This window comes from Pelmatolapia mariae, linkage group LG18 (genome assembly GCF_036321145.2).
Source record: "Pelmatolapia mariae isolate MD_Pm_ZW linkage group LG18, Pm_UMD_F_2, whole genome shotgun sequence".
NCBI lineage: Eukaryota > Metazoa > Chordata > Actinopteri > Cichliformes > Cichlidae > Pelmatolapia > Pelmatolapia mariae.
The window spans coordinates 11573734-11599541 of record NC_086243.1 but is presented as its reverse complement, the minus strand read 5'-3'; the positions used below and the strand labels follow the sequence as shown (position 1 = coordinate 11599541).

Sequence of the window (25808 nt, the reverse complement as noted above, 5' to 3'; positions counted from 1 at the left end):
AGAAAAAAGTCTGTGGCGCCTGTGTCCTGTGTCAGGGTTTGATGTACTGCTTACTATTTCTTAAGGACATGACTTCCAACGAGTATAGATAGTTTTGATAGTTTTTAGGCCTGCCACGTCTTCTTTCGTCTTTGAGTTTCCAGAAGGAATGATCAATATGAATGCAGAAGAGGGTTCTAAAAGAATTAAGGTCGTCTAGCTTCCTGAGTTTGAGCACCGACACGTCATCTCAGCCTAGATTCGCTATAGCCTTCGTTACTTTATTTTTATATCATTTAAATGACATTCCAAGCCACAGAAACATCATAAAAGAAATCAGTCTCATGAGCTAAGAGATTCATGGTTTCCATGACTTCAAACTGACTGCCTTCAGCTTAATTATTTCCCAAAATGTACATAACACAGCACAATAATTCCAGTTTCCATTAAGCGGATAAGAGAGTAAACACTGAGGAAGTACCTGAATTACTAATTCTAAAAACAGATGACATGAAGATGAATGAAGAAAAATAAGAGAGACTGAGAGAGGGAGGCGGATGGATGTGTGAAGGGCAGTTATTGAATCAGGAAGTGCAGAGGATTAGTAAGGAGAAGGTGAGGGCAACTAAGAAGAGGATGAAGAGTAGAAAAGCAGTTAGTCCTGATGACATACCTGTGGAGGTACGAAAATGTTTAGGAGATAAGGCAGTGGACGATTGTTTATATTGTTTAACACAATTCTGGAGAGTGTGAGGATACCTGAGGAATGGAGAAGAAGTGCACTGATACAGATTTTCAAGAACAGGGTTGATGTTGCCGCCTGTAGTAACTACACAGGGATAAAGCTGATGAGCCATACCATGAAGATATGAGAGAGAATTGTTGAAGCTGTGTCAAGGAGAGAGGTGATGATCAGTGAGTAGCAATATGGCTTCCATGCTGAGAAAGAGCACTACGGATGTGGTGTTTGCTTTGAGAGTGTTGATGGAGAAGCTTAGAGAAGATCAGAAGTCGCTTCACTGTGTCTTTGTGGATCTAGAGAAAGTGATAAGGTGTCAAGAAAAGAAGCATGGCACTGCAGGAGGAAGTAAGCTGTCACAGAGAATTATTATTGTTAATGGACATAACGCCCTGGGAACTGGGTGCATCCAGCAGGGTGATTGGTTTAAGCTACTTTAAGGGTTTCTTCAAAATAAGCATGTGTGTACTGCCAAAGCTGCATCAGAGACCATCTGTGTCGAGGTAGACCTGCAGTCTTGTGTTATAGATGTATTCTAGATTACTGGATGTGCAATGCAGGCTTGGGTTTGTGTCAGATGTCTACTGGCATTAGTAATGTTGCAAGGATCATCTCTTTAAGATTAGATCACCAAAAACAGATGCAATGAGGGGAAGTAGTTTTGACGTTTGCAGGTGTGCAGCAAAACAAATGAAATGGGAACATTTAAGTCATGTAATTCATACTACAAGCCAACAGTTTTCAATCCAAGGTCATTTTAAAAATGTTTTGTGGCAACTGCTTTGAACCTTGGAGTGCAGATACCAGTAATTCAAATTCTGCAGTATGTGATGGTAGTTATTTTTCTCGACAGTTTGAGAACAACTTTGGTGAAAATCAACTGGAAGAACAGCTGATCACTCACACCCACCACCTTCAAAGACTGGTGTAACTATTTAGATGAGCCCATACACTATCCATTTTCTAGTGATACATTTCTGAATAAATGTCTTCAAATTTATTTTATGAGCATCAAATTAAATTTTATTTTTAATGATTCCACTCTGATTACTGGGAGACAACATGGGATACTTCTTTCAGGGTCTTTTGATCCTTGTAGGGTCCAAAGGCAAACTTGTGCTGGGTGAGGGGCCAGACAAAGAATGAGTTACAAATACCAGGGCTTAGCTAATGGGGCCTGGTCGTGATCAGCCTGAAGAGGCAACATGGGCCTCTTGTGGGTTCTTGTGGGTTCACCACCTGCAGGAGACCCGTATGGGTCTGGTGCAATGTTTGTCAGGCAGGTGTCAAGGAGCTCATGGAATAAGGAACACCACGTCTATGGTGGGGAAGGAGCCTGAGTTAGTGTGTGAGGTTGACAGAAACGAGCCAGATATCTTCAGATTAATTTCAATACATGGCTTGAGTTCTGGAACCATCCTCCCGGAGAGGGACTGGACTCTGATCCAATCTGGAAATGCCCATGGTGAAAGGAGCTGGGTGGACGTACTGCGACCAAGAATAATTGGCAGAAAATGGATGGATGGATATAAGTATCATCACAGTCAATTTTGATCATATTCAGCAGACTGACATTTAATTTTTCATCCCAAATATAACTTGCTTTTAATATCACCATAGCAAATCATGTAAATTCAATCTGACTTGATTCAGGCCACCTAAATATCTTTGCTCCTGTAAAAATATTTAGCAGAACAGTTTAGCGTTATTGTTTCAGTTATGGCCACATCATGAAATCTTCCCAACACCAAAGAGTGAACATGAACTTTCAAAGGCAATTAACAGCTGTTTAATCCATCTGTTAAAACAAGCGAGTCAGTAACCACAGAGAGGCAAAGATGTGGTGCCAGAGGCGAACTGATTGATAGAAATGACTAGCTTATTTGTCATCACCGCCATGCAGTGTCATGATCTTTACCCCAAAAGCTGCCAAAGGGCTATTTGACTCCACTAATTAGAATACGTTAACTGTGAAAACCACACAAACCACAGAGGGTGAAAGCAGAGACAACAGCTTGGTAATGTTTTCCCCACATTGCTTTCAGATGTCTCACAATTGTTCACCATTTAGTTTTCTGCCTCTCTTGTAGAAAAAAACCTGCAAACTTGGGGGGCTCATTAACCCTGACAGACTGAAAAATCTCTGCCAGCACCTGTGGCACTTCACTGACTGCTGAACATGTGATGTCACCACCATCAGTCTCAAATGTACAGAACAAGACAAGTGAGTTGTTTCTGCAATTTATTCATAACATTATGCATGAACAGTGGAAAAATATGTAGGTCTGCCTTTTTAATATGGAAATTAAAATTGATTTTTTTTAACCTTCTATAAACTCGGGGCCCCACAAATTTTTGTTCAGCTCAGTAAACCTAAATTGCCAGATTTAATGAAAAGCCATTATCCCCTATGTGTTATGTTTCCATGGTGATGGTTAGCTCAGAGCAGTTTTTAAACACACACTGAGCACTTTATCAAATAAGTGATCAATATATTTTTTTAAAAACTGTTTTAAAACATCAATTTTGCTGCAGTGCATGTTTTGTTTTGTTTTCTGTTTTTTTCAAACACTTTTGAAGATGGAGCCATGGAGATTATTTCTTTAACTTAAGTCTGAGAGATCTCTTTCTCGCTCCCTCCCTCCTGACCGTATCTCTGTCTGAACATTAAAAGTCGCCGCACACACAGCGAGGTCTGCAGGCGAAAGTCTTATGACCTTATCAGTCTACGAAGGCACAGCATTCAGTATGTGACGGATCCATGGACCTGCCATTAAACTGTGTCAATTGAAATTTTTTTTAAAAAGAGGAAAGCTACTCATTCGATTGACAGCTACTACACAAAGCTGTGCACATGGGCAACCCCAAACAGCAGAGACTGGAACTGTTGAACAAATATCTGTACATCTTCACACTGGTCAGCTAAAAGGCTCACTTATGGTTGGATCTAAAAGAGGAAGCAGAGCTTTGGAGATGAATTATGACAGTCACAGATTTTCATTTTAAAATGTACATAGACAATAGAAGGGCTTCTTAATCTCTAAAGCTGTGTTCTCACCAGACAGTTAATAATTCAGCTTATTCACATTTTCTGTTCATGTAAATCAGATACAGAGTTTAGGTTTTACTGTCCCACCTAATTTTTCATATTTAGGTTTTGCATTTGCCAAAGTTACAGCATAAACAGTTACTTTAATTAAGGTGATTAGTTTGTTTTAGTAAAGAATATGACATTACGCTGTGTTGTAAATGATGGTGCGCACATTTAGTTTGCATTGTTTTGTCAGTGATTTATAACTCGCCTTACTTTTTTTTCTCTTTTCTTGAGTTACCTGTCTGCTATATGTTTGCTTTAAACAAAAGAGGCTGGAGATGCTTTAAATGGACTTAAGCATCTGCTCAGACCATATAGGGGAGGGTGGAGCTTCCTTGCATTAGATTAATTTTTTCCCAGTGGTTTCTAACTTGGGGTGGTTAGCAGTGTTGCCTCACAGCAAGAAGGTCTTGAGTTCGACTCCACCAGCTGGCCAGAGCCTTTCTGTGTTGAGTCTGTGTGTTCCCCCCTTTTCCTGCCACATTCAGTTGGTGGAGTTAGGTTAATTGGTTAATCTAGATTGGCCACAGATATGAACGTCAATGGTGTTGTTTGGGACCAACATTTGTGGTCATATGTTCATGACCACCTTGAGCAATAATTTACATCGTCATGTTTGTAGTTAAGCTAAGCTAAGATTAAGCTAAGAAAAGCTGAGTAAAAGCGCCTGTTCAACAGCTGCTTTTACTTTTGCCTGTTTCTTAAAAGATGGACATAGCTGTTTCTGGACATAGCTGTTATGTGACCCTTGAGTTGAAGCCTCGGACCAACTGCAAACTCAAAGGGTATCAACATGTCACTCACAAGGTAGGCCATCCCTGAAGCATACCCTTCTTTATCATCCTTTTTGACTCTAATGAGGACCACTCCCCAGAAACCAAGTTTATGCGTACACCATCTATGCTTCATATCAACTAACTTTCCGACAAGGAAATTAGAAGAAGCGTGACTCTTATATAATAAAGTCAGTGAGATGTTAGGATGAAAGGCCAGCTGGCTCAAGCACAGATATTATGACAGACTTTTTAGAAAAGTGGTGCAACAAGACTTTCTGATTTCAACACTGACTGACAGCAGTAGGATATTTTAATATCTCTGCTTCAGTTGCTTTTTATGTGGTGGGATTTCTCTGTTTATCTATGCCCTGGTCTCTTTCACACAAAAAATTATTTTTGAATTGTTTTCCGATTTTTGGTGCCCTAGTGTTCGTGAGAAATATTAATTCCATGACTGGCATAAGTCACAATGGTCTCCAGACTTATCATCACCACAGTCTTCTCTCCAAAAATAAACTCCATTTATCAAATTTACATTTAACAATAATTTGTTATCACTTTAGTTTAGTTTGTACCAACCCCCTTTTGCCAAATTCAAATAAATGCAGCATAAAACCTGCTAATTTTCTTTTCTTAAATAAACCAGAGGAAATCGGTATCTGTCACTCTCACCGCGACCACGTCTATACAACCCAAGTTATCAAGGCACCCATTTTTATTATACCAGATTCAGTGTCACAGTCTGCATTTATATACTCACGTATAACAGGCTGCAAAATAACCTGTCCTTTTCAGCTCTGAAATAATGAACCACTATGAGAAGACCTTATCCTCCGATAGGCATTAATGGGATGTAGGACTTTATTGCTCTCATTACACTTCTCCCAGGAGGAATTGCACAGTCCTATGCAGCGACATTAAATACCATAACCAACTGTGGGTTTGGATTGATCTTTAATTTAAGAAAATATCTGCACCATTTAAATACCAAGCAGGCTACACACCAAACGTTCATTCCTTTGTATTATTGTAGGGTCTTGACCTTACAATATAAAGCACGTCAAGGAACCTCCATTGTTAAATAAAACAGCGCTACATAAATAAAACTGAATTGAACTGAATTTTCTCCATTAGCTTTATGCACTTTCAAAAAGCAGTAAACTGTGTGTACAAAAGATACAGAGATAATCTGTTTTCCTTTCAGTATACTCTCCTCGGACACTTTCTCAGGTACAGCATGACAGGGACCACTAAAATCCCTTCTGTGAGACCCTCATTTGCCTTCATAACTGCCTTAATTCTTAATGTCATAAATTCAACAAGATGCTGGAAACATTCCTCAGATATTTACAAAGCAAATTTGATTGAGATTAGGAGACTGTGAAGGCCATTTGAGTGCAGTGAACTTATGGTCATGTTCAAGAAACCAGTTTGAGATGATCTGAGCTTTGTGACATGGTGCGTTATCCTGCTGGAAGCAGCCATCGGGTACACCACGGTCACAAAGGCATGGACATGATCAGCGGCAATACTCAGGAAGGCTGTGGTATATAAATGATGTTCAGTTGGTGCTAAGGGACCCAACGTGTGCCAAGAAAGTATTGCCCATGTCATTACTCCACCACCACCAGCCTAAAGCGCAAAAATTGAGACTCATCAAACCAGACTATATTTATCTAGTCTTCTATTTTGGTGAGTCTGTGTGAAATTATAGTCTCAGTTTCCTGTTCTTCAGCTGACAGGAGTGGGACCTATAGTGGTCCTCTGCTGCTGCAGCCTATCTGCTTCAAGGTTTGATATGCACATTCAGAGATGCTCGTCTGCGTACCTTAGTTGTAACAAGTGGTTATTTGGTGGTCATTCTCCTTTAAACTCTGACATTTTAGCGCAGACCGTTTTCTGTAAACCCAAGAGAGGTGTGCGGTAAAATCCCAGCCTGTCTCTACGCGGTCTCTACGTTCGTGTGTTTCCTGTTTTACTTTGATATTTCCGTGTCCTTTGTTAATGTTTTCAGTTTTGCTTCCCTTTGGTCTCATCTTGTCTGATCAGTTACAGCTGTGTTCCCCACCTGTTGGCTGTTTCCTCATTATCCTCTGTGTATATATAGTGTGTGCTCTCCTTTGCTCCCCGTCAGATTGTCTGTTCATCATTGTCTCCTTGGTGTTTATGTCTCAAGCTCCTCACTCCTGGTGCTCAGGGGTTTTTTGGGTAATGTTTTCTACGTTCCTCATGTTCTTTTCTTACTTTAAGTCCATACCATGATCTGCTTTTGTTTGCATTTTGTCTTTCACTATAAATAAAACTCACTCACAGCTACTCTGCCGTCACTCCCTGCACTTGGGTCTGCTCTCCCTTCTCTCCACACGGTCCGCCATGTCAGACTGTCACACAGCCAGTCTGGGCCCAACAACCACATCACAGCCACCTAAGTTACCTTTCTTCCCCCATTCTGATGCTCAGTGTAAACTTCAGAAGGCGATCTAGACCATGCCTAAATACAATGAGTTGCTTTCATGTGATTGGCTGATTAGATATTTGTGTTAATAATGAAAGTGTACCTAATAAAGCACTAAACATACTTGCCTAAATGTTTTTACTAATTGGTTATTTTCTCTCACTGGAGCCTTTTGACATTCTCTGTCTGTGGAAGTGCAAACAAACAGATAACGTGGAGAGCTTCGCCCACTGTGTGGGCAAAGCAAAGTTGGTGTACAGGTTGTTTTTAATATTCTGTCTCTTCACAAAAAATTTTAATAACAAAAGAGCCATATAAAAAATACATACAACAAAGGTGATAAACTACACATTATTTATATGTAATTAGTGTGGGATTGTGAAAGGCTCTCCACAATCAAGTGTCATCAGGCATATGTTTGGGTGGCAGGTGGGTGAATGGTTGAGCAGATGTGCTCTGTATTTTAACAGCGTACAAGTAAGGTTTATTTCTGCCTGCTCTCTACTACTGTGGTGAAATGCCACAAAGGCAAAAAGGAAGAAGAGAAGAAACCTAGAAAGAAATAGCCTAAATATTATAGGTATGTCAAAGTATGTCAAGTGTAATGCAGGCATCCACAAGTCAGTGCAAAATCTCACATTTATCTTATCAATCACTTTTATTTGGTTTATAATCTGATACAAACACATTTCCCACAGGTCACCACCAGTAAATTAATTATGGGATTGTGGGAGATGTGAGCCACCTACAGTTACCATTTGCCCACCTAATGGCGAAAGTTAAAGGTCAGATGAAAATTGCATATAATGTCCTGCGGTTCCATCTCTTTATATAAAAGCAGACCGATCCCAGACGGTCACCTTTAATGAAAATGTGTTCTAATGCATCAACTGCTGAGGGAAAATGGGTCGAAATGCATTTAAATGATCGCATGTGCACTTAAGCTTTTAAACAGCCTCTTCTGAAATGCATATTTCCATCTCCTCATAATGCTGGGAAACCAGTATTGATGCTGCCGGCTTTCTGTTTGTCTGGAATACAAAGTCTTAAAACTTGTTTTTTCAACAAGGCCATGTGATGTGTTATGGTCACCATACTATCTGCAGAAACATCAGAAGCCAGTGTTTACTATAAATGTACCACCGGTCCATTGCCCGCAGGGGAACGCAACACCTCTGATTACATTTTAAATGTTAAGCAGCTGAACTGTAAGAGAGCACAGCCTGATGTACAACGTGCTGTTTTTCATAACAGGAACACTCTCACCCAAAAGAATGAGCTCTACAGTAAAACATGTTCAGAGCTTTAAATGAGGTTTGCTTTTGCTTGCTGAGCATCTAAAATTCCTCTGACGTTTTACAGCTTAAGGTTGAAACTCTGGCTGACTATCATTTTACCTGCAGCAAGGTCAGCACAGTTGCAATTTCAATGGACATAATCCCAGCAGTGCTAAAATCAAAAGAACGTGTTCTGGTCGGGACCAGAAGCTTTACTTTTTTGTTTGAAACAGTTTGAAACAAAATGGGTGAAATGGAATTGACAGACAGATTAAATGTTAAGGGCAAATAGTGACCCCAGAAAAAAGGCTGCATTATGAGTTTGTTTGTGAAATTAATGAGTATTTATATATTAAAAAAAACAAGATGATGTTCCAGACAGACAGGGAAGGCAATTTAAGATGAATATATCATCATCATCATCATCATCATCGTTTATTTATATAGCACTTTAAAAACACACAAGGCTGACCAAAGTGCTGAACAATAGAAACATAATAGATACCATAAGAATAATAAATACGATAAAATAATAAACATAGCGAAAACAATAAAATATAAGTAAATACAAGTCAGTCAACCACTGAGTCAAAAGCTAGTGAATAAAAATGCGTTTTCAATCTAGATTTAAAAACCAGCACTGATGTCGATTGCCTAATGTGAAGAGGAAGATTATTCCAAAGCTTAGGAGCCACAATAGAGAACGCTCGGTCTCCTCTCAGTTTCAGCCGTGATTTGGGGACTGAGAGCAACAGCTGCTCAGCTGACCAGAGCGAACGAGTGGGGACATAGGGCTTCAGCAAATCAGACATATATGCAGGTGCCAGACCATTTAAAGATTTAAAAACCAATAAAAGAACTTTAAAATGAATCCTAAATTCAATTGGAAGCCAGTGCAGGGAGGCCAGGACCGGAGTAATGTGCTCAAATTTCCTTTTACCAGATAAAAACCGTGCCGCAGCATTCTGTACTAGTTGCAGGCGTTTCAGAGTGCCCAGTCCAACCCCTATTAAAAGGGAGTTACAATAATCCAAGCGTGAGGTTATAAAAGCGTGGATAACAGTCTCCAAGTCACGCCTTGAAAGAAAAGGTTTAACCTTCGACAGACGCCTGAGGTGATAGAATGACGATTTCACCACCCCATTCACGTGGCCAAAAAAGGTAAGTGCAGAGTCGATTTTTAACCCAAGATTGGTAATCGAGCTCTTCAGGTGAGGGGTCAGAGCAGCAAGGTCAACATCAGGGATATCAGAGGAACGATTCGGGCCAAACACAATTGCTTCTGTTTTACGTTCATTAAAATTTAAAAAATTTTGAGCCATCCATGACTTAACATCACTAAGGCAATCAAGCAGGAGTCTAATTGGGGAGCTATCAGAATGACTGAAAGGAAAATAGATGGTACCTATCTGCCGAGTAATTAAATAATACATGAATCATATATTTAAATACATGTCAAGGTTGAGTGTCTGACTTCTTAAAGCGATCAAATGCCCTGATATTGCCTTAAAAGCACATAGTGTTCCCTAGCAGAAAGATCAGGACATTCTGTTTGAAATTCATTGAGTCTGAATTGAGTTATCAGAGTTTTATGGGAGTGTGCAGACACGCTGCATCTTTAAATCAAGTCTTGAATATTATCATTCGGCTAAGCCCTTCTCGTCCTCCTACTTTGCCACTCTCTCTCTCTCTTTCTCTTTGCTCTCAGGTGGAGTTTGGGTAGGGTTCTGGTTTTGTCCTGGACTTATGTGGGGTTACTGCTGTCTCTAGCTCCAGCTAGCACCGCTGCTTAACATCTATTTGTTACGCTGAGATTCAAAAGGCCAGGTGAAACTTCCACTATTTCCCATAATTTGACTTTGCCTTCTCGTTCTCAAGGTGTGTGCTTTGGCTGTTTCATGTAAAAAGTGCTTTCCTGAAAAACTAAGATGGCTGCTGTTTGTCTCGCTTACCTGGAAATCCCCTGCATGTCCACCCTCCACTGTCACTGCCTCCCGCCTCACCCACCTGAGAGTGCACAAGGTAAGTACGAGTAAATAAGAGTCTTCAGGGTTTTGAGTTTGAATCCATTTATTCATGCAAATATGACGCTGAGATACTTCATAAAATCTTTGATATGTTAACTAACATTGACGACATGACAATGACAGATGTCACACAATGCAATGTAAAAAAAAAAAAAATAGATAATTTGCACCATAATCACATCAGTATGGATGATCACAGCTAAGTGTCAAGAGAAATGTTTAGTAAGACATTTTTTATTCACTAAAGTAAGCCTTTAAAAGTCAGAAGCAAAGGAAAATGGGAAAAATGTGCAGTGATTTATTGAAAGACGTGCAAACACACATGGAAACAGTAGAAACGGCAAAGACTGGGTTTTACGATTCTTCAACACAGCCTGAACTTACTTGGGCACCTTTATTGTAATTTCTCTGAGTAGTCTTCAGGAACAGTTCTGCAGGGTTCTCAAAGGACATTCAAAGCTCGTCTTTAGATGTTGGCTGCCTTTGTTCCATTTACCGTCAAGATGATCCCACACTGCTTCATTAACGTTGAGGTCCTGGCTCTGGGGAGGCAGATCATTTTATGAATCACAAGTGGACTGCATCCTGCTATCCCGCTTTGACTTTTCATTTTCACTCACATTTCTTAAAAGGCCGTTCCCAAAGGTAGCGACTCAGATGCACAGAGAACGAGACTGGCAGCAAAAAGACTGAAGAGTAAAACTGAGATTTAAACACACAAAGGGAATATCTTCATTCTCTGCCAAGGACTCATTACTCCACATTTATTCTATATGCACAGCTGTTTATAGTTTATTATTTTTTTTTATCTTTCATATAAGTTAATAGTCCTCACTGTGTTAACATTCCACATGCATGCAAACTGGTGACAGGAGTGCTCTTACTATAGTAAAGTGAGAAAGTGATATTACTATAACTAATGTGATATGATTATATATGTGATTAATACATGAGAAAAGAAATCTGCCTCCACAATATTCATAATGTCAGGATAAATACTATTAATGACTAAAAGAAATCAAAAGAAGAGAAGGACATTTCTTTTTCCAGATTCAAGTATTGGTTTGTTCCACTTATTTTCCTTATTTTCCTTAATTACTTTATCAAAAAAAAAAGAAGTCTGATTATTAAAAGAATTTAATGTAATGAGTTACCAACTGGCTTTGTAGAAACAATGTTGCATCTACACATTACAGACAACTGAGTTAAAAAACAACAACACAGTTTTAAATTGTTTCTTTAAGCACTTTGTTGCTTGTGCAGTGTGTTGAGGAGAACTGAGGAAACAACTCACCGTCAATATGGACAGAGGAGGTCAGGAGAGTGTCTACATCCATCTTTAAAACACACTGGAGGCTTTGTCATCGTTTGGGGCTGTATTTTAGCCAGCAGTGTTAATGATCTTGTCAAAATCAATAGAATTGTAAACACAAAAAGTATGGCCATATTTTAATCCACTGTGTAATATCATCTGGAAAGTGTGTGATTAGCAAGAGTTACATTTTTCAGCATGACCGTGATCCCAAACACGCTGCCAATGATTCATCCATGAAAAGAAAAACACATCTTTGACACTATCAGTCATGGCTCGGCCTCCCCAGACTGAAGCAATACAGGATTAACAGAGCAGAACAAAAGGCAGCCAATATCCACATACTGTATTTCCACGTGTATTTCACTCAGTCATTAATCTCTGCACCTAGTTCCCATTTCCCAGTAACACATAAAATATAAAAATATTAAGAAACGACGTGTGATTCAGGACTTTCGCACAGTACTTTGTCTTTGTGGTTTCTTGCTAACTGTAGCGTGTCTTATCACAAAAATATTTACGAATTTATACATTGAAGATGATATTCAATCAGAATTGACCAGAATACATTAATAATTCCTAAGGGCATTATGTGACAAACACTCCATGACTTACTTTGTCAAAGTAAAAACAAAGATATAAGTAAGAAAAAAGTTAAAGAGAAAAAGCAGGAACAACTGGTTGACGCATGCGCACTTAAAGGTATATAAGGTAGACTACAAATGTTTCCGAATGACTCAAAAACAATAAGTTAAATGTATTTTCTGTTGAATTTGACGTGAGAACAGTTGCTTTGTTGAGATCTCACCGGTCGGATTTGCCTGCCTTCATAGTAATTTCCGGATAGCCATGTGTATTTCACTCAAAAGTCAACGTCACGACAACGGGCTCACTGATTGGTCGCAGGAAGAAAGGGGGGCGTCATTTGTCATCTCCCATTGGTTGCAATGTTAAATCTCCTCTCTCTGATTGGCCGGGAGCATCGCTTTGCTATTGGCTGATCTCACGCACCGACAATTTGAAAATCGGTGTTTTGCGTTCAGAAGTGCAGGAGTAGCTGACACACAAAGGTTAGCACAAATGTGTTTAAAAACAGCGGTAAGAGGTTGATTTAAACCCGGATCGCATATCAGCTTTGTTGTTTGTTTAGGTTGAGTAATATAAGCACGGCTGCTTTTGAATTCAGGCTTTCTTAAACCATAGTAGCGTTTCCTCTTTGTAAGATTCATGCAATCTGGCAGCTACGGTGTTATTAGTTTTATTGTTAACTCATGTTAAGTATGTTTTTGTGCTCAGAGTCGCTGTGATGTTATCGGGAGAGGACGGTGCACAGCTTCAGTGCACTGTGACGGTGGAGCAGCTCAACAGCTCGGGACAGGCCACCCGGAGGAAGGTCATCCGCAAAGCCTCAGTAATTCTGGGCCGGAATGAGTACCAGGAGATCATCCTGCGAGTCCACGACGGCAAAGTGCCGCAAAGCTACCATCTGAAAGAGTTCAAACTTTTCACCAAGTTTGCCAGAGATGGGAAGTGCACCGTGAAACTGGTCCCTGAAAACATCCAGGTCCTCATGTCAAACTGTCCGACTGACCAGCTCAGCCTCTTTCTCAAAACCCTGAGCATCAAACACCAGGCCTGGCAGGGCAGCAAGCCTCTGAGCAACCGAGAGAAGCTCAAGGCCGGCCTGCCCCGCAGCTTCGAGGCCATCAGCCCCCTGCAGCAAAAAGACATCCAGAAAGTCAATGAGCTGAGAAGTAAAGTGGCTCCTAACGGACTGACAGACCGCACTAATAGGATGACAGCTGCAGGTACAGGACAGCAGGTCAAACGCTCCAGGAGTGACTGTAACTTCAGCCCAGTGAGTTGTACACACAGCACTCTCTCACATTTAAATTCAGGTTGCCTCACAGCAAACTGCAGGATTGTTTCCCACAGGAGGCACTGGTGTCCTGAACACATTCTCTCTGTTCACACTGTGGGTTACACTTTAACAAAGATGACAGCAGATATTGTCATTGTTCCAGGTAAAGGCCAACCCAAGTAAGAAGCCAATCCTCTCCTTACCATCACGCAAGCTTAACAAAGAGCAGGCTGCTGTTCTCAGTGCAGTGCTGAGTGGCAAGAATGTCTTTTTCACCGGAAGTGCAGGTAAAAAGTGCACAAAGATGAAGCTTCACAGTGATGACACTGAGAAACTACTTGTTTTGCCTGACTGTTCTGCTAAATTACAGGCTGCATCTTGCTTATAAAATCCCTCTTGTGACATTTTCATCAACACAGCTTGGTGTAAATATTGCTCGGTTGTGTTTTCAGGTACAGGAAAGTCCTTCTTGCTCAAGAGAATCATGGGATCTCTTCCACCAAAGAGCACTTTTGCCACAGCCAGCACGGGAGTGGCTGCGTGTCACATCGGAGGAACAACGTTACACAACTTTGCTGGTCAGTCAATTATCTGAAGTGTGTTAATATAATCACTGGGACTATCTGGAGCTCAATTTATTTCCCACAGCATCAACAAGATGACACAAATAATTGGTCAATTTACAGATATCATTTTTTTTAAAGCTTGTTCTAAAACTTAAATGGGAAAATTGGTTATAAGCACAAACATAATTATTCTGCTGATCCTTTTCTTGGAGTCAACTGTTAGAGCAGCTCCTTTTCTAATCAGAAGGTCTGAAGATCCTTGGCTCCCTAGCCTGCATGTATTAAATTGTCCTTGGGCAAGATGCTGAACCCTGATTTGCTTCCATTGGAGTGTGAGGTTAAGTGCTTAGCCTTAAGCAAACAAAAAAGTACTCAGATTAATGTGCGTGTGGCAAGAACACACTTTGAATGCTCAAATTGGATAGAAAATGTAGAAAAACGTTATATAAGTACAGACTGCTTAAAATTACAATTTTAATCCCTGTTCAGGCTGTTAAGTGTAACCAGCAGTCTAAACGTTCATGATCTCAATGCAATAAAATGGAAGAAAAAAAAAAGTTCTGTTTTCCTCAGGTTTTAGTGGATATAACTGATAAATATGGATAATCGTTTTAGCTGTCCTTATAATTGGCCCCTTCTTTGTTTCTTTACTCAATTAATTAAAACCACATCCTTGGACTCATTTCAATGTTTGCTTGATGTCCCGTTTCACTATGAATCTTTAAATCTTTGAGGCGGGCTCCTCGGATATCTTTTCACTTTTTAACAGACCTTTTTAATTAAATCTTAATATACAGTAGGATGTGAGCTGAGTATTTGCAAGGGTGTTAATCATTTTTGTTCTTCCTGGCTATCTTCTTTCTTTCCATTCTCTGAATCGTTGCTCTTTCCAGGTATTGGCTCAGGCTCTGCCCCACTGGAGCAGTGCATCGAGCTGGCTCAGAGGCCCGGGGTGCTCCAGCACTGGTCTAGCTGTCGACACCTTATCATTGATGAGATTTCCATGGTGGAGGCTCAGTTCTTTGACAAGCTTGAGGCAGTAGCTAGGTGAGGATGGTGATTCAAACATGGGCACCTGGACTGAGATCTAAAATGACTTTGTAATGTTAATTTATTCCAAAATGTAAATGTACATACTAGCATAGTCCATAGCAAGTGTTTGCTTAAAGTTTGGTTTTGATAGAGCTGAAGTCAAGAAGATCTTTTATTTTATTTTTTTTTTATATTATTTTACTTCTTTATTTTGATGGCAGTAACAAGTCAGTTTAAATTAGATCAGCAGTATTGTAAAAATTGCCTTAAAACAATGCACACATGTGGACCAAGCAATACACTAAGGAAATCTCTGAAAAGAGTCTGGTGAAAAATACTTTTCACTTGACTCTCTACAGTCATGTGAAAAACTAATTTACAATTTCTCTTTCAACAGGAGTTAAGGTAGAATTCAGGTGCTGCTAATCAAATGCATACGATTAATTAAACATTATCAACTGTGAGCATCTCTATAAAAGCAGAAGTTTGGCCAGCACAATACCACAATCTTTAGGAGCATTCCACCCAACAAACCTGAACATCAGACTGTGCGGTGCTCAGGGAAATTTAAAGCAGTTCTATCTAAACAAACCACAAGGCTTGTGAAACAAGGTTCTTTGGACAGATGAGACTAAAGTGGAGATGTTTGCTCATAACACACAGCACCACACAAACACAGCATGTCAGCACAAACACATCATAAAAACTGGTAGTGTGCTGATTTGAGCTTGGTTTGGAGCCACAGGATGTGGACACTCTGGTGTCACTGATTCTACCACAAACTCCTCTCTGAATCAAAGTATTCTAGAGTCAAATCTGAAGCCATTTGTGTGACAGACAAATGCTTGGCTAAAACTCTTTGAAATCTTGCAGGTCGGTGAGGAGGTCTACCGAGCCATTCGGAGGGATCCAGCTGATCGTTTGTGGTGACTTTCTTCAGCTGCCTCCAGTTTCTAAGGGAAAAGAAAAAGCCAGCTTCTGTTTTCAGGTCAGATCATAGTGGAGCCTCTTAGAAGTTGAGGTAACGCTTTATAATACAGCTTGCAACTAAGGGTCTAACTTCCCCCTGTATTTTATTTTAAATGACAATGTAAAAAAATTTTACCTACAAATAAAACAAAGACGTAGGTACATTAGAATACGGCGGTAACAAGTCAGGAAACAGCATTATTAATTATGATGCGAGTAAATTTAAGTGTGTGTAAATAATTGGACATAATGTGCAAGTACTTTTGAAGTATTGCATAACTTTCGGTGTTTTATAGAAAAGGAAACCCATATTATTCTGTTATTCATTTTAAGTACTGCATAAGTAATTTTAAATAGTGCCTAACTTCCAGGTATTTTACAGGATAAGAGACAGTCCTTTCCTGTACACTCGTTTTGAAAGTTATGTTTGAACAGTGACTGTGAAAGGAAAAAAACTGAGTTCACATACGCTTGCAAATTTTGATGGTATTTACTTTATTTTCTTGTAAGTTGCTAATGGAAAATGGCCCATATTGCATTTAATTTGCTCAAATAAAAGGACATTTCAATAATAGAACATCCATTATGCACATCCACATATGTGATGTAAAAAGGTAAGACTGATCCACTCCACACTACGCCCGTGTCCTGAAAAGTACAGCGTATTTGTGATGCACTGTAAGGAAATATTGTTGTTTTTTTTCTGCACAATTATCAACTTAAATTTTCTTAGAGTACAGGTTGCTGTAAATGTCTAACCCCCTTACATGCTTATTCTAGTATTTGTATGTTAATAAACTTGCATTGTAATTTCAGATAAAATATTGAAAATCCGTTTAATTACAGAGTGATTAGGCCCTTAGTTCCAGGCCTATTATTTAAAGTAAAATAAGCAAAAATTGTAAAGAAACTGGCTTACTTTGAAGAGCAATTTTTAAAAGATGACAATATCATATTTAATGCATTTATTTGTGTAAACTAGATGTTAAAGCTGTGATTTCTATGCATTGTTAAGCGGTTACTTTTCTGATGCTGAGAGACTGCACTGAGTTGTTGCATTTTTCAACACGTCTATTCTGTTCACGAGCCAGATTCTGTTCTGCGTATTTCCTCGAGAGCATTAATGCATGTTTGGGGAAGATGAACTTTTCCACTTTCTGACCCTTCAGGCTAGGAGTTGGCGTAAGGTGATCCAGATCAATATGGAGTTAACGGAAGTGCGGAGGCAAACAGACCAGAGCTTCATCTCCCTCCTGCAGGCAGTGAGGGTGGGGAGGTAACCCTGTTTCATTATCACATTTTGTTTTGTTCAACTAATGTAACCTCACATGAAATTGTATTACATCATGTATACCATGTTGTTTCCACTTATGTACAAACGTTATAAATGTCCTTGAGGCTGTTAAGGTTTTTGAAATGCTCTGATTGGGCAGGAACATTTTTAAAGGAAGGTTGTGGTTTGTTTGTTTTTTGTCATTTAACACAATTCAGGGTGACGGAGGAAGTCGCAGCAAAGCTGATCAAAAGTGCCTACCATCAGATTGAAAGGGACGGTATTCTAGCGACCAGGCTGTGCACACACAAAGATGACGTGGATCTCACCAACGAGAACAAACTCCAGCAATTACCAGGTCTGAATTCTTCTGATTGCCCCGCCCACAAAAAAAAAAAGAAATACATGTGTTACTTTGTTTGGCTTGGATCCAAGTGAAAATGGACAACACATATGGCAACCTTGTTATAATCCATTTCCTCTCAAGAGTGTGGTCTATCCTGCCTGGCAATTTGAGAAATGTTTTATTTATTTATTTTTTCAAGCTGTTTCTTTAACTGGCATAGACATTTCTGATCGTCTGAACAAAGAATTAAAAAAAATTCATAACTTTGTGAAAAGCTCCACAACTCTGACTCTTTTTCTGCTGTTTCTATACATGCAAGTTGTATTTACATGTTTGTGCCTCCCCAAAAGCCCAGTTTCACCCAAGATAAACCCCAAACAGGTGCTTTCAGTCTCAACGGGGTGCTGATTTTGTCATTTCCTGTAGTGGTGTACCAGTATTTTCATGGACACAACTATTCAGGAAACTTTGGAGTGTATTTGGCCGACAGTAGCACCAGATTTTATATGTATGTTTAAGGTCTTCCCTTTCATTTTCCCCCATCACATTTACTGTCTGTTACCACATTCCTTTAAGAAGTACCACTAGTTTTCAGTTGAATTAATCTCTCACTGCTCCTTAGGGTCAGCGCACCTGTTTGAGGCACTAGACAGCGACCCAGTGCTGGTCAAGACTATAGATGCTCACAGTCCTGTCGGCAGGCTGATCCAACTCAAAGTGGGAGCTCAGGTGTGTGTGTGCACGTGTGTGTTCCCAGAGAAACCATTTTATTTTACACAAACCCTTTTTAACACCTGCTTTACTGCTTGCTTGTATTTTTAAGGTCATGCTGACAAAGAACTTGGATGTTGCTCGAGGTCTGGTGAATGGAGCACGAGGTGTCGTGGTTGGTTTTGAGTCTGGAAAACATGGTCCGTACCTAATTGTGAAAATATATTTGTTGAAAATCCTATGTAAGCAATGGCAAGAGAGGATTGCATATGATTAGTTTGACTTTTTTAGGAAACACACTTGTCTACATCCTTGGCTTCTTGTCCAATGCTGTTTGTTTCCGCAGGACTCCCACGAGTGCGTTTCCTGTGCGGCGTCACAGAGGTGCTGAAGCCAGAGCGCTGGGTGTTTAAGTCTGGTGGTGGGATCCACCTGAGCCGACAGCAGCTGCCACTCAAATTGGCCTGGGCCATCTCCATCCATAAGAGCCAGGTCAGTGCGCATTCGGTGCTCACTTCCCGATGATGACCATGTATTTTCTTTGTAGAGCATGTTGTTTGGTGTTGTCATGGGGCACCAGTGTTTTATGTAGGTTGGTCTTTGATAAACTGTTTATATGATTAATTTTTTTTTTTTTTTAATTTTGTATTTATTAGTTTAAAAAATGTGAAGCACGGTGCACTGTTGCCTCACAGCAACATTTTAATCCACAGCCTTGCTGGGGTCTTTCTGTGTATAGTTTGGATGTTTTCGGGGGTTTGCATGTCATTTGTTGTAAAGACAAACAGCAAAAAAGTGCCATGATTAGGTCTAACTCCAGCATCCCCCTTAAAGCTCAGCTTAGTTCATATTATTCACTTTGCCTCCTGGTTAACATGAGAGTGAGAGGAAGACAGAAGGCAATTTCAGAGGTGCAGATGGTGCTCATTTTTGGATTTTTTTTTCTTTTTAAAAAGAAAGTTTGAGTAGTGCTCTATCATCAGTCTAACGGCAGTTTGAATATGTTTATATTTGGATTATCTTGCATACCAAATCATGTTCAATGGTCCACCGCCTCGCAACAGCTATAAAATGGATTGTATTGAAATTTTGTACAAGGGATTCAAGCGGCGCATGTTAGTTGCCTTAAACTCTTTGGACATGTTTGCACTTGTTACTGGACACATATTTCTCTCCTTTTGTAACTATAAAAATATTATTTTAAACTTGATCTAGTCACATGGTTTGCAGATGGTGAACATTATACCTGCTAAACATCTTTTTCCCTCTGTCACCAACTTTGAAAAGCTGCACTCTTTGTCAGTGTTCAGTGTAATAAATTAAAAATGTGGGATAAAAAAAATTAGAAAAAGGAATATATGGAATACAATGAATATTTAATTTACTCTATGTTCCACTACATGGAAATATTTTCCATCCAATATCTTTATTGCTTTTATCTTTATTAGTTTGGACCAGTTACAAAAAATGGAACAGTAGTGGCTATGCAGTAAAGACTACATAACCTAATCGCTACAATTGCTGACTTCATTTAATTAAAAAAAAAAAAAAAAAAAAAAAAAAAAAAAAAAAAATTAATTCACATTGTGATCAATTTAAAAATCAGTTAATCACAGATTCCTGTTTGTCACTATGAGCGAAGTACAGAGTTCCTCTGTTTAACATGTTCTGAATGTACAGCTTGATTTCAAAGGCTTTTTATTGTCTATAGCTGACATTAGCAAACACATTGTAAAAGTAACAAGTTGTTTTGGCTTGTTGGACACACCACTAATTTAGTTTTCTTTTCACATCTTAAAATATACCAGAATAATATCTTTATAAATGTAAGATATTTTTTTTTGATTTTTTTTATTTATTTTTTTTAAATTATCTCTTCATTTTCTGAGATTTAACACAAATTTACTTGACTGGCTCTCTGTTAAAAGAGTTGGCCAGACCAGGGTCTGTCCTCCTCCTCTCTCTTGTTTTCTCCCTTCCTCACTGTTCTAATGCCACCTAGAAAGCACAAAAACAACAATATCACATAGAAAGTCCCACTGGTCATTTTAAATCTTATAATGATCGTATAACAGGCAGAGAAAACTAAGTGCAACAATTCTATTTGAGGGGAAATTGCTATAGAGGCCCAATCTAACCACAAGCTGTAATTCAACAATTGCCAATCTTCCGCTCTGCTGCACCGACACACTCTATATCCTGACCTTCATCTGAGAATCTAGCTAAAGGTAAAAGGGTCATCTCTGGATAATTGGGTTAATTGGTAATGACCAATAAGTGCAAACGGGTGATCTACAGCAGACATGTCAGGGCACAAGGATATAAAAATTAGATTCCATACCAATGTCCTCATAGTGTGACCTGAATAAATTATAATTTCAGGTTGGAGGTGTATACGCTGGTCAGGTGAATCTGAAAGTTGATGCTCCTGGCCTGTCACAAATCTTATACTGTAGACTAAACAGTTACTCTTTGTTTGTTTCCCTCCAGCTAACAAAAAGCTGGGATCTTGTAAAATTTAAAAATGCAATGATTTTATTCACAACAAAACAAAAATTGCACATCAGATGTTTAAACTGAGACATTTTACCATGTCCTGAAAAATATTAGCTCATGCTGAATTTGATGGGGGCGGCAAATGTCTCAAAAAATGGAGGCAACAAAGGCTGGAAAAGTGGTACTAAAAAGAAACAGCTGGATGAACATCAGGTCAGTAACATTACTGGGTTTAAAAAAATAAAATAAAATAAAAATAAAATAATAATAATAATAATTTTCTCTCTCCAAAGTCCAGCAGCTGGTTTTCTCAGTGTTTAGATGTTTATGGACTGTTGCTAAAAGAAGAGTGGACGCTACACCGTGGCAAACACGGCCCTGTCCCAACTTTTTTTTTTGTTTGTTTGTTTTTTGTTTTAAGAGCTGTTGCTGCCATTAGATTCAAAATGAGCTAATGTTTTCTTTAAATGGTACATTGTGTTTTTATTTGCATTTTAAGCAGCAACATAACAATTTTCTAATTGGGGTTTGTAGTTGAATCCTAGAATTGAGTAGTCAGCTTTTTGGGTTTTTCAAATACTGGACTTCCATCAGTACATGTTGTTTTTATGTAACAATGATGGTTATCATGTTATGGTTTTATGCTTTTGTTTTGAAGGGAATGACGCTGGACTGTGTGGAAATATCTTTGGCTCGTGTGTTTGAGAGTGGCCAGGCTTACGTGGCCCTGTCTCGGGCTCGGAGCCTCGAGGGTCTGAGGGTCATGGACTTTGACCCCCGCGTGGTCCGGGCAGACCCAGAAGTCCTCCTCTTCTACAGAAAACTGAGGAAGGAAAGGTTGCTCATGCAGGTGAGGGCAAATATTACCTTAACCTGTAGAAAATGTTTATTCGTATCTCACATTTTCATTTTTTTCAGTTTCTCATTTTCATTTATATATAGTAAAAGTAGCTGCCTGGCATTGGTTTAACGTTAAGCTCTGCAGTTTCACTTCAATGTTAAGTTTATGTTAAGCAGAACAAAATGAGACCAAATCTCTCATGTAATATTTTGGAAAGCTCCTTTTTCCCTAGAGTTGGTGAGATGGATCAAACTACACTGGAGTGCTGTGGATGAAAACCTTCATTCACCAGCTGTACTTATGATCTTCTTTGTCCTCATTTTTCTCTGCAGGCCTCCATGGATGATTTTGTTAGCAACAATAAAGAAAATGCATGGTGAGGCTGGCTCTAAATCCACTCTAATGATATGCACTATGTGCATGAGTTATTGAGCTATTTCACCATTTAACCTTATTTTCTTGAGACTTCAATCTCTGCTTGGAGTCACACTGCCACCATCTGCTCATCACTATACTTTTTTTCAGAGGTTATTTTTTTAAATTATTTTTTGCATGTATTCAAATAAAATTTTAGCCAAATTATTTGTGTGAAGTTTTTTATCAGTCATTAATATTTAAGGGAGGAAAAACACTGAACTCAAACAATGACGCTCCTTGGCTTTAGAGGTCTCGAGGAGAAAATAAAACCTATAGCTGCCTTTAGTCACCGAGTGGCAGCATCCACTCCTTACATTCTCCCACCTGTTTGGGATGATGTAAGGGAATTAACAGTGTCTGTGTTAAAGCTGTGGGGAGAGAAAAAATGCTCTGATCTAATTAACTTTTACCTCAACTGCTTTTCAAAAATTCCAAAGTGTTCCAGTGCATGCGCCATTAAATAGAAATGCCGTCAACCAGAGACCAATTTTGTGTCATCGTAAACATCAGTGAGGCCATTTAGCGTTGGTGGCTGGATAAAACTAATTAAACCATCAGTCATGGAGCTCTCCTGAGAACGCGGATCCTTTGAAAAGAAGCAGCTCAGACTAAGTGGAATCCAAAGACAACCTTTATTTTCTGGTCAGCAGAGTGAAGTCATGACCAAACCTGAGCCGGTTTCCATTACTGTAGCAGCGTATTTGCTCTAACATTCCACCTCATCACATTTTCATTACAGCCAATCCCTTCTTGACACAAATTTTTAGAGTGTATGCTCCAATATGTTAGCAGTATCGACATCAAGAGTCACTAATATCAGCTATATTAGTATGCACTGCATACAAACGGGTGTCAGGAACATAGTCCAAGGAAATTCAGGAGAACAACAACAGGCTTCATTTGTAGATTATTTTACATTATCAGAAATTATATCAGGTCTACTGGACGGGTTGTCATTTCACATTGTGGAACAGCTTGTGTGCAACCTGTAGAGACAGAAAATGGCACAATGAGCATCTTCACCAGGAGAAAAATCTTTCCTTTGTGTAGCACACACTTACACAATGGTCCCGCGCATGCAGGAAGTCAAAGAGTTCTTCTGTACACTCCTCCTCAGTGTTGGACCTTGAACTGACCCGGGCTTCACAGAGCTCCAGACGCTCCTTGTAGTGCACACAGTGTTCAGTCTCCTCACACTTGGCTCTTATCGCTTCTAAAGGGTCCTAAAAAGAAAGGAAGCCATGCTATTCATCAAGAAAATGATGGCAAAAACTCTGGTAGGAAAACCACAACTCTCAAACCATGAAGGTGATTTTATAATGAAGTTAGAGGTTTAATAAGCCAGGCTTTCTGTGTGCTCAAATACAATGGGGTGTTTTATTCAATTCAATTTTATTTATATCGCGCCAAATCACAACAACAGCTGCTTCAAGGCGCTTTATATTGTAAGGTAGACCTACAATAATACATACAGAGAAAAACCCAACAATCATATGACCCCCTATGAGCAAGCACTTTAGCAACAGTGGAAATGAAAAATTCCCTTTTAACAGGAAGAAACCTCAGGCAGAACCAGGGTCAGGGAGGGGCAGCCATCTGCTGCAACCGGTTGGGGTGAGAGAAGGAAGACAGGATGAAACACATGCTGTGGAAGCATCATATGACTCAAAATGATCCCTATGAGTGTTCTCCTACATCAGAAGCATGATTAAAATCTATAAAAATTCAATGGAAAGCTGTTTATTATTTCTGTAGAAAAATGTTAATCAAGTGATTTACTCTACAGAGCAATGAAACAAACCTTTTAATTGAAGCTAATTATTTTAACACTTGGGTGCTCTCAGTGCTGCCGTTTATCTCTAACATCATGGCTGCGCTCAGAAATTTTAAACTGGATCCATTTAAACATTGAAGGTTACTGTCCCACAGCCTAATGTGGAAACTGCATTATTATTTTAGCAGATCAAAGTGAAATTAATTTGAATGATTGAACAGGTATTCTGCTGTGTGTTCTGTGTTCTAGTAGGTGCAATACTAGCAGTACAAAAGAGACTTAATAGCAGATTAAAACAAAATATAAAACATTTATACATGTTTTGCATCACCAAATAAATACACGCACATGAGTCAGTGAAAATGCTTCCAACTGATTTTAACTCACAACTCTGAAGATCACCTCCACTAGGTTATATGTTTTCAGCGTAAGTTACCAGGTACACAGAGAGCTGATTTCCTAAAATATAAAACTCTGATTTTAAGCCTGGGATCCCTCACTAAGCCACTAAACTTACCTTGTTGTGCACCATTATGCTCATCTCAACAGCCATAGTTCCATTCCTAGCTCTTCCAGTAAACATGCAAGTCTCCTTGGTCATTACAGTAAAGATTTTAAGACCTATACGTATATCTAGTGATGTAAAAATCTGGTATTTTGATACATTTCTTTTCCTTTCAAACACAGAAAACAAACTGATTTCTCCAATATCCATTACTGGCATTTTGTTTTCTTTAATCAACTTATTTACACTGTTCAGATCAGCCGGTTATTGTGTTTGTTGTGCATCAAACACGTTTTGCAAGCAGGGAAGCTGCAGAGTGCCCTCTGGCGGACAAAATATTCATCAACACTTATACCATAGAAGAAGGGTGTTTCTTTTATTTGTCTTTTTTAAATATTAATTTGTCGTTATATAGAAATGCTGATACCAATACACAGACACAGCGGGTAATATCGGCTGATAATACTGGCCCGCCGATAAATCAGTCAGACTTTGTATAGTAACCCATCCGCGTATGAGGGTTTTTTCAACCTTTTGTCCTACATAAAAAGCTGTTTGTGATCAGAATACATGTTTTTATAATAAGTATTAATAAATAAACAATTACCACCAACTCTTCCTCCTCTTCTTCCTCCTCCTCCTCCTCCTCAGCAGGGGCATCTTCCTCCTATTCAGAGACATTTATATCAATGTTTTAAAATCCAATTACAACCCAGCACAGCTTACAGATTTATAGGGCTTTTTAAAAAGTTTTGTGTACATTTTTATTAATTACGTTAAAGAATGTCCAGATATTGTAATCACCTAATAAAACTGTGCCGTATGAAAGAAACGCACTGAATCAGTCACAGTTAAAATAAGCAGTCTCTCAGGGTATTGTAGAGTATGTGAAACACCTTCAGCTGCCAGCCTCGTTTAATGGCGATTTATATTTAAAGTCTTAAAAGGAGCTGACAGTAAACTCGCAGGGTACACCGCTAAGCTGAGCAGCAGAGTTGGGTAACTTCGTCAAACACACACACAGACCAGTCTATAAAGACACAATACGATATTTCTCGGTACCTCATCGTCGGGGTCCCCGTGTGTGAGCATTTTTTTCTCGAAAACCATGGTTATGTCTGACAATTTTACAAAATAAAACTCAGAAAGCTGAAACTCCTCGGTTTCACTACTTCTGCTCGAGGACGCGAGGTCGGTCACACGCCGGAAACTACTAGAAGGATCACCGGATAACGTTTCCTATTGGTTGACTGAAATTATTGATGTCCATGTGAACCAATAACAGATCTCCATTTTGTGTAAGGCCCTACCCCATTCAAATATTCAATGCGTGCGGAACCATTGTTTAACTGTCAGCG

General features: G+C 39.2%; 2 protein-coding genes across 2 annotated transcripts; one reads left to right on the top strand and one right to left on the bottom strand.

The window, feature by feature from the left end:
- Positions 1–12965: 12965 nt before the first annotated feature.
- On the top strand, positions 12966–22236 carry pif1 (PIF1 5'-to-3' DNA helicase homolog (S. cerevisiae)). The gene is made up of 12 exons (XM_063462692.1): positions 12966–13517; positions 13684–13807; positions 13973–14098; positions 14980–15133; positions 15992–16106; positions 17257–17363; positions 17579–17718; positions 18329–18435; positions 18530–18617; positions 18764–18909; positions 21572–21763; positions 22087–22236. Exons 1-12 carry the CDS (start codon positions 12966–12968, stop codon positions 22132–22134), a joined length of 1899 nt encoding a protein of 632 aa, XP_063318762.1. The 3' UTR covers positions 22135–22236.
- A 548-nt stretch (positions 22237–22784) lies between these two features.
- On the bottom strand, positions 22785–25650 carry LOC134616869 (cytochrome b-c1 complex subunit 6, mitochondrial-like). The gene is made up of 4 exons (XM_063461921.1): positions 25513–25650; positions 25058–25117; positions 23233–23394; positions 22785–23157 (listed from the first exon to the last, which is right to left on the bottom strand). The coding sequence occupies exons 1-4, from the start codon at positions 25558–25560 to the stop codon at positions 23125–23127; spliced, it is 303 nt and encodes a 100-aa protein (XP_063317991.1). The 5' UTR covers positions 25561–25650; the 3' UTR covers positions 22785–23124.
- Between the last annotated feature and the right edge of the window lie 158 nt (positions 25651–25808).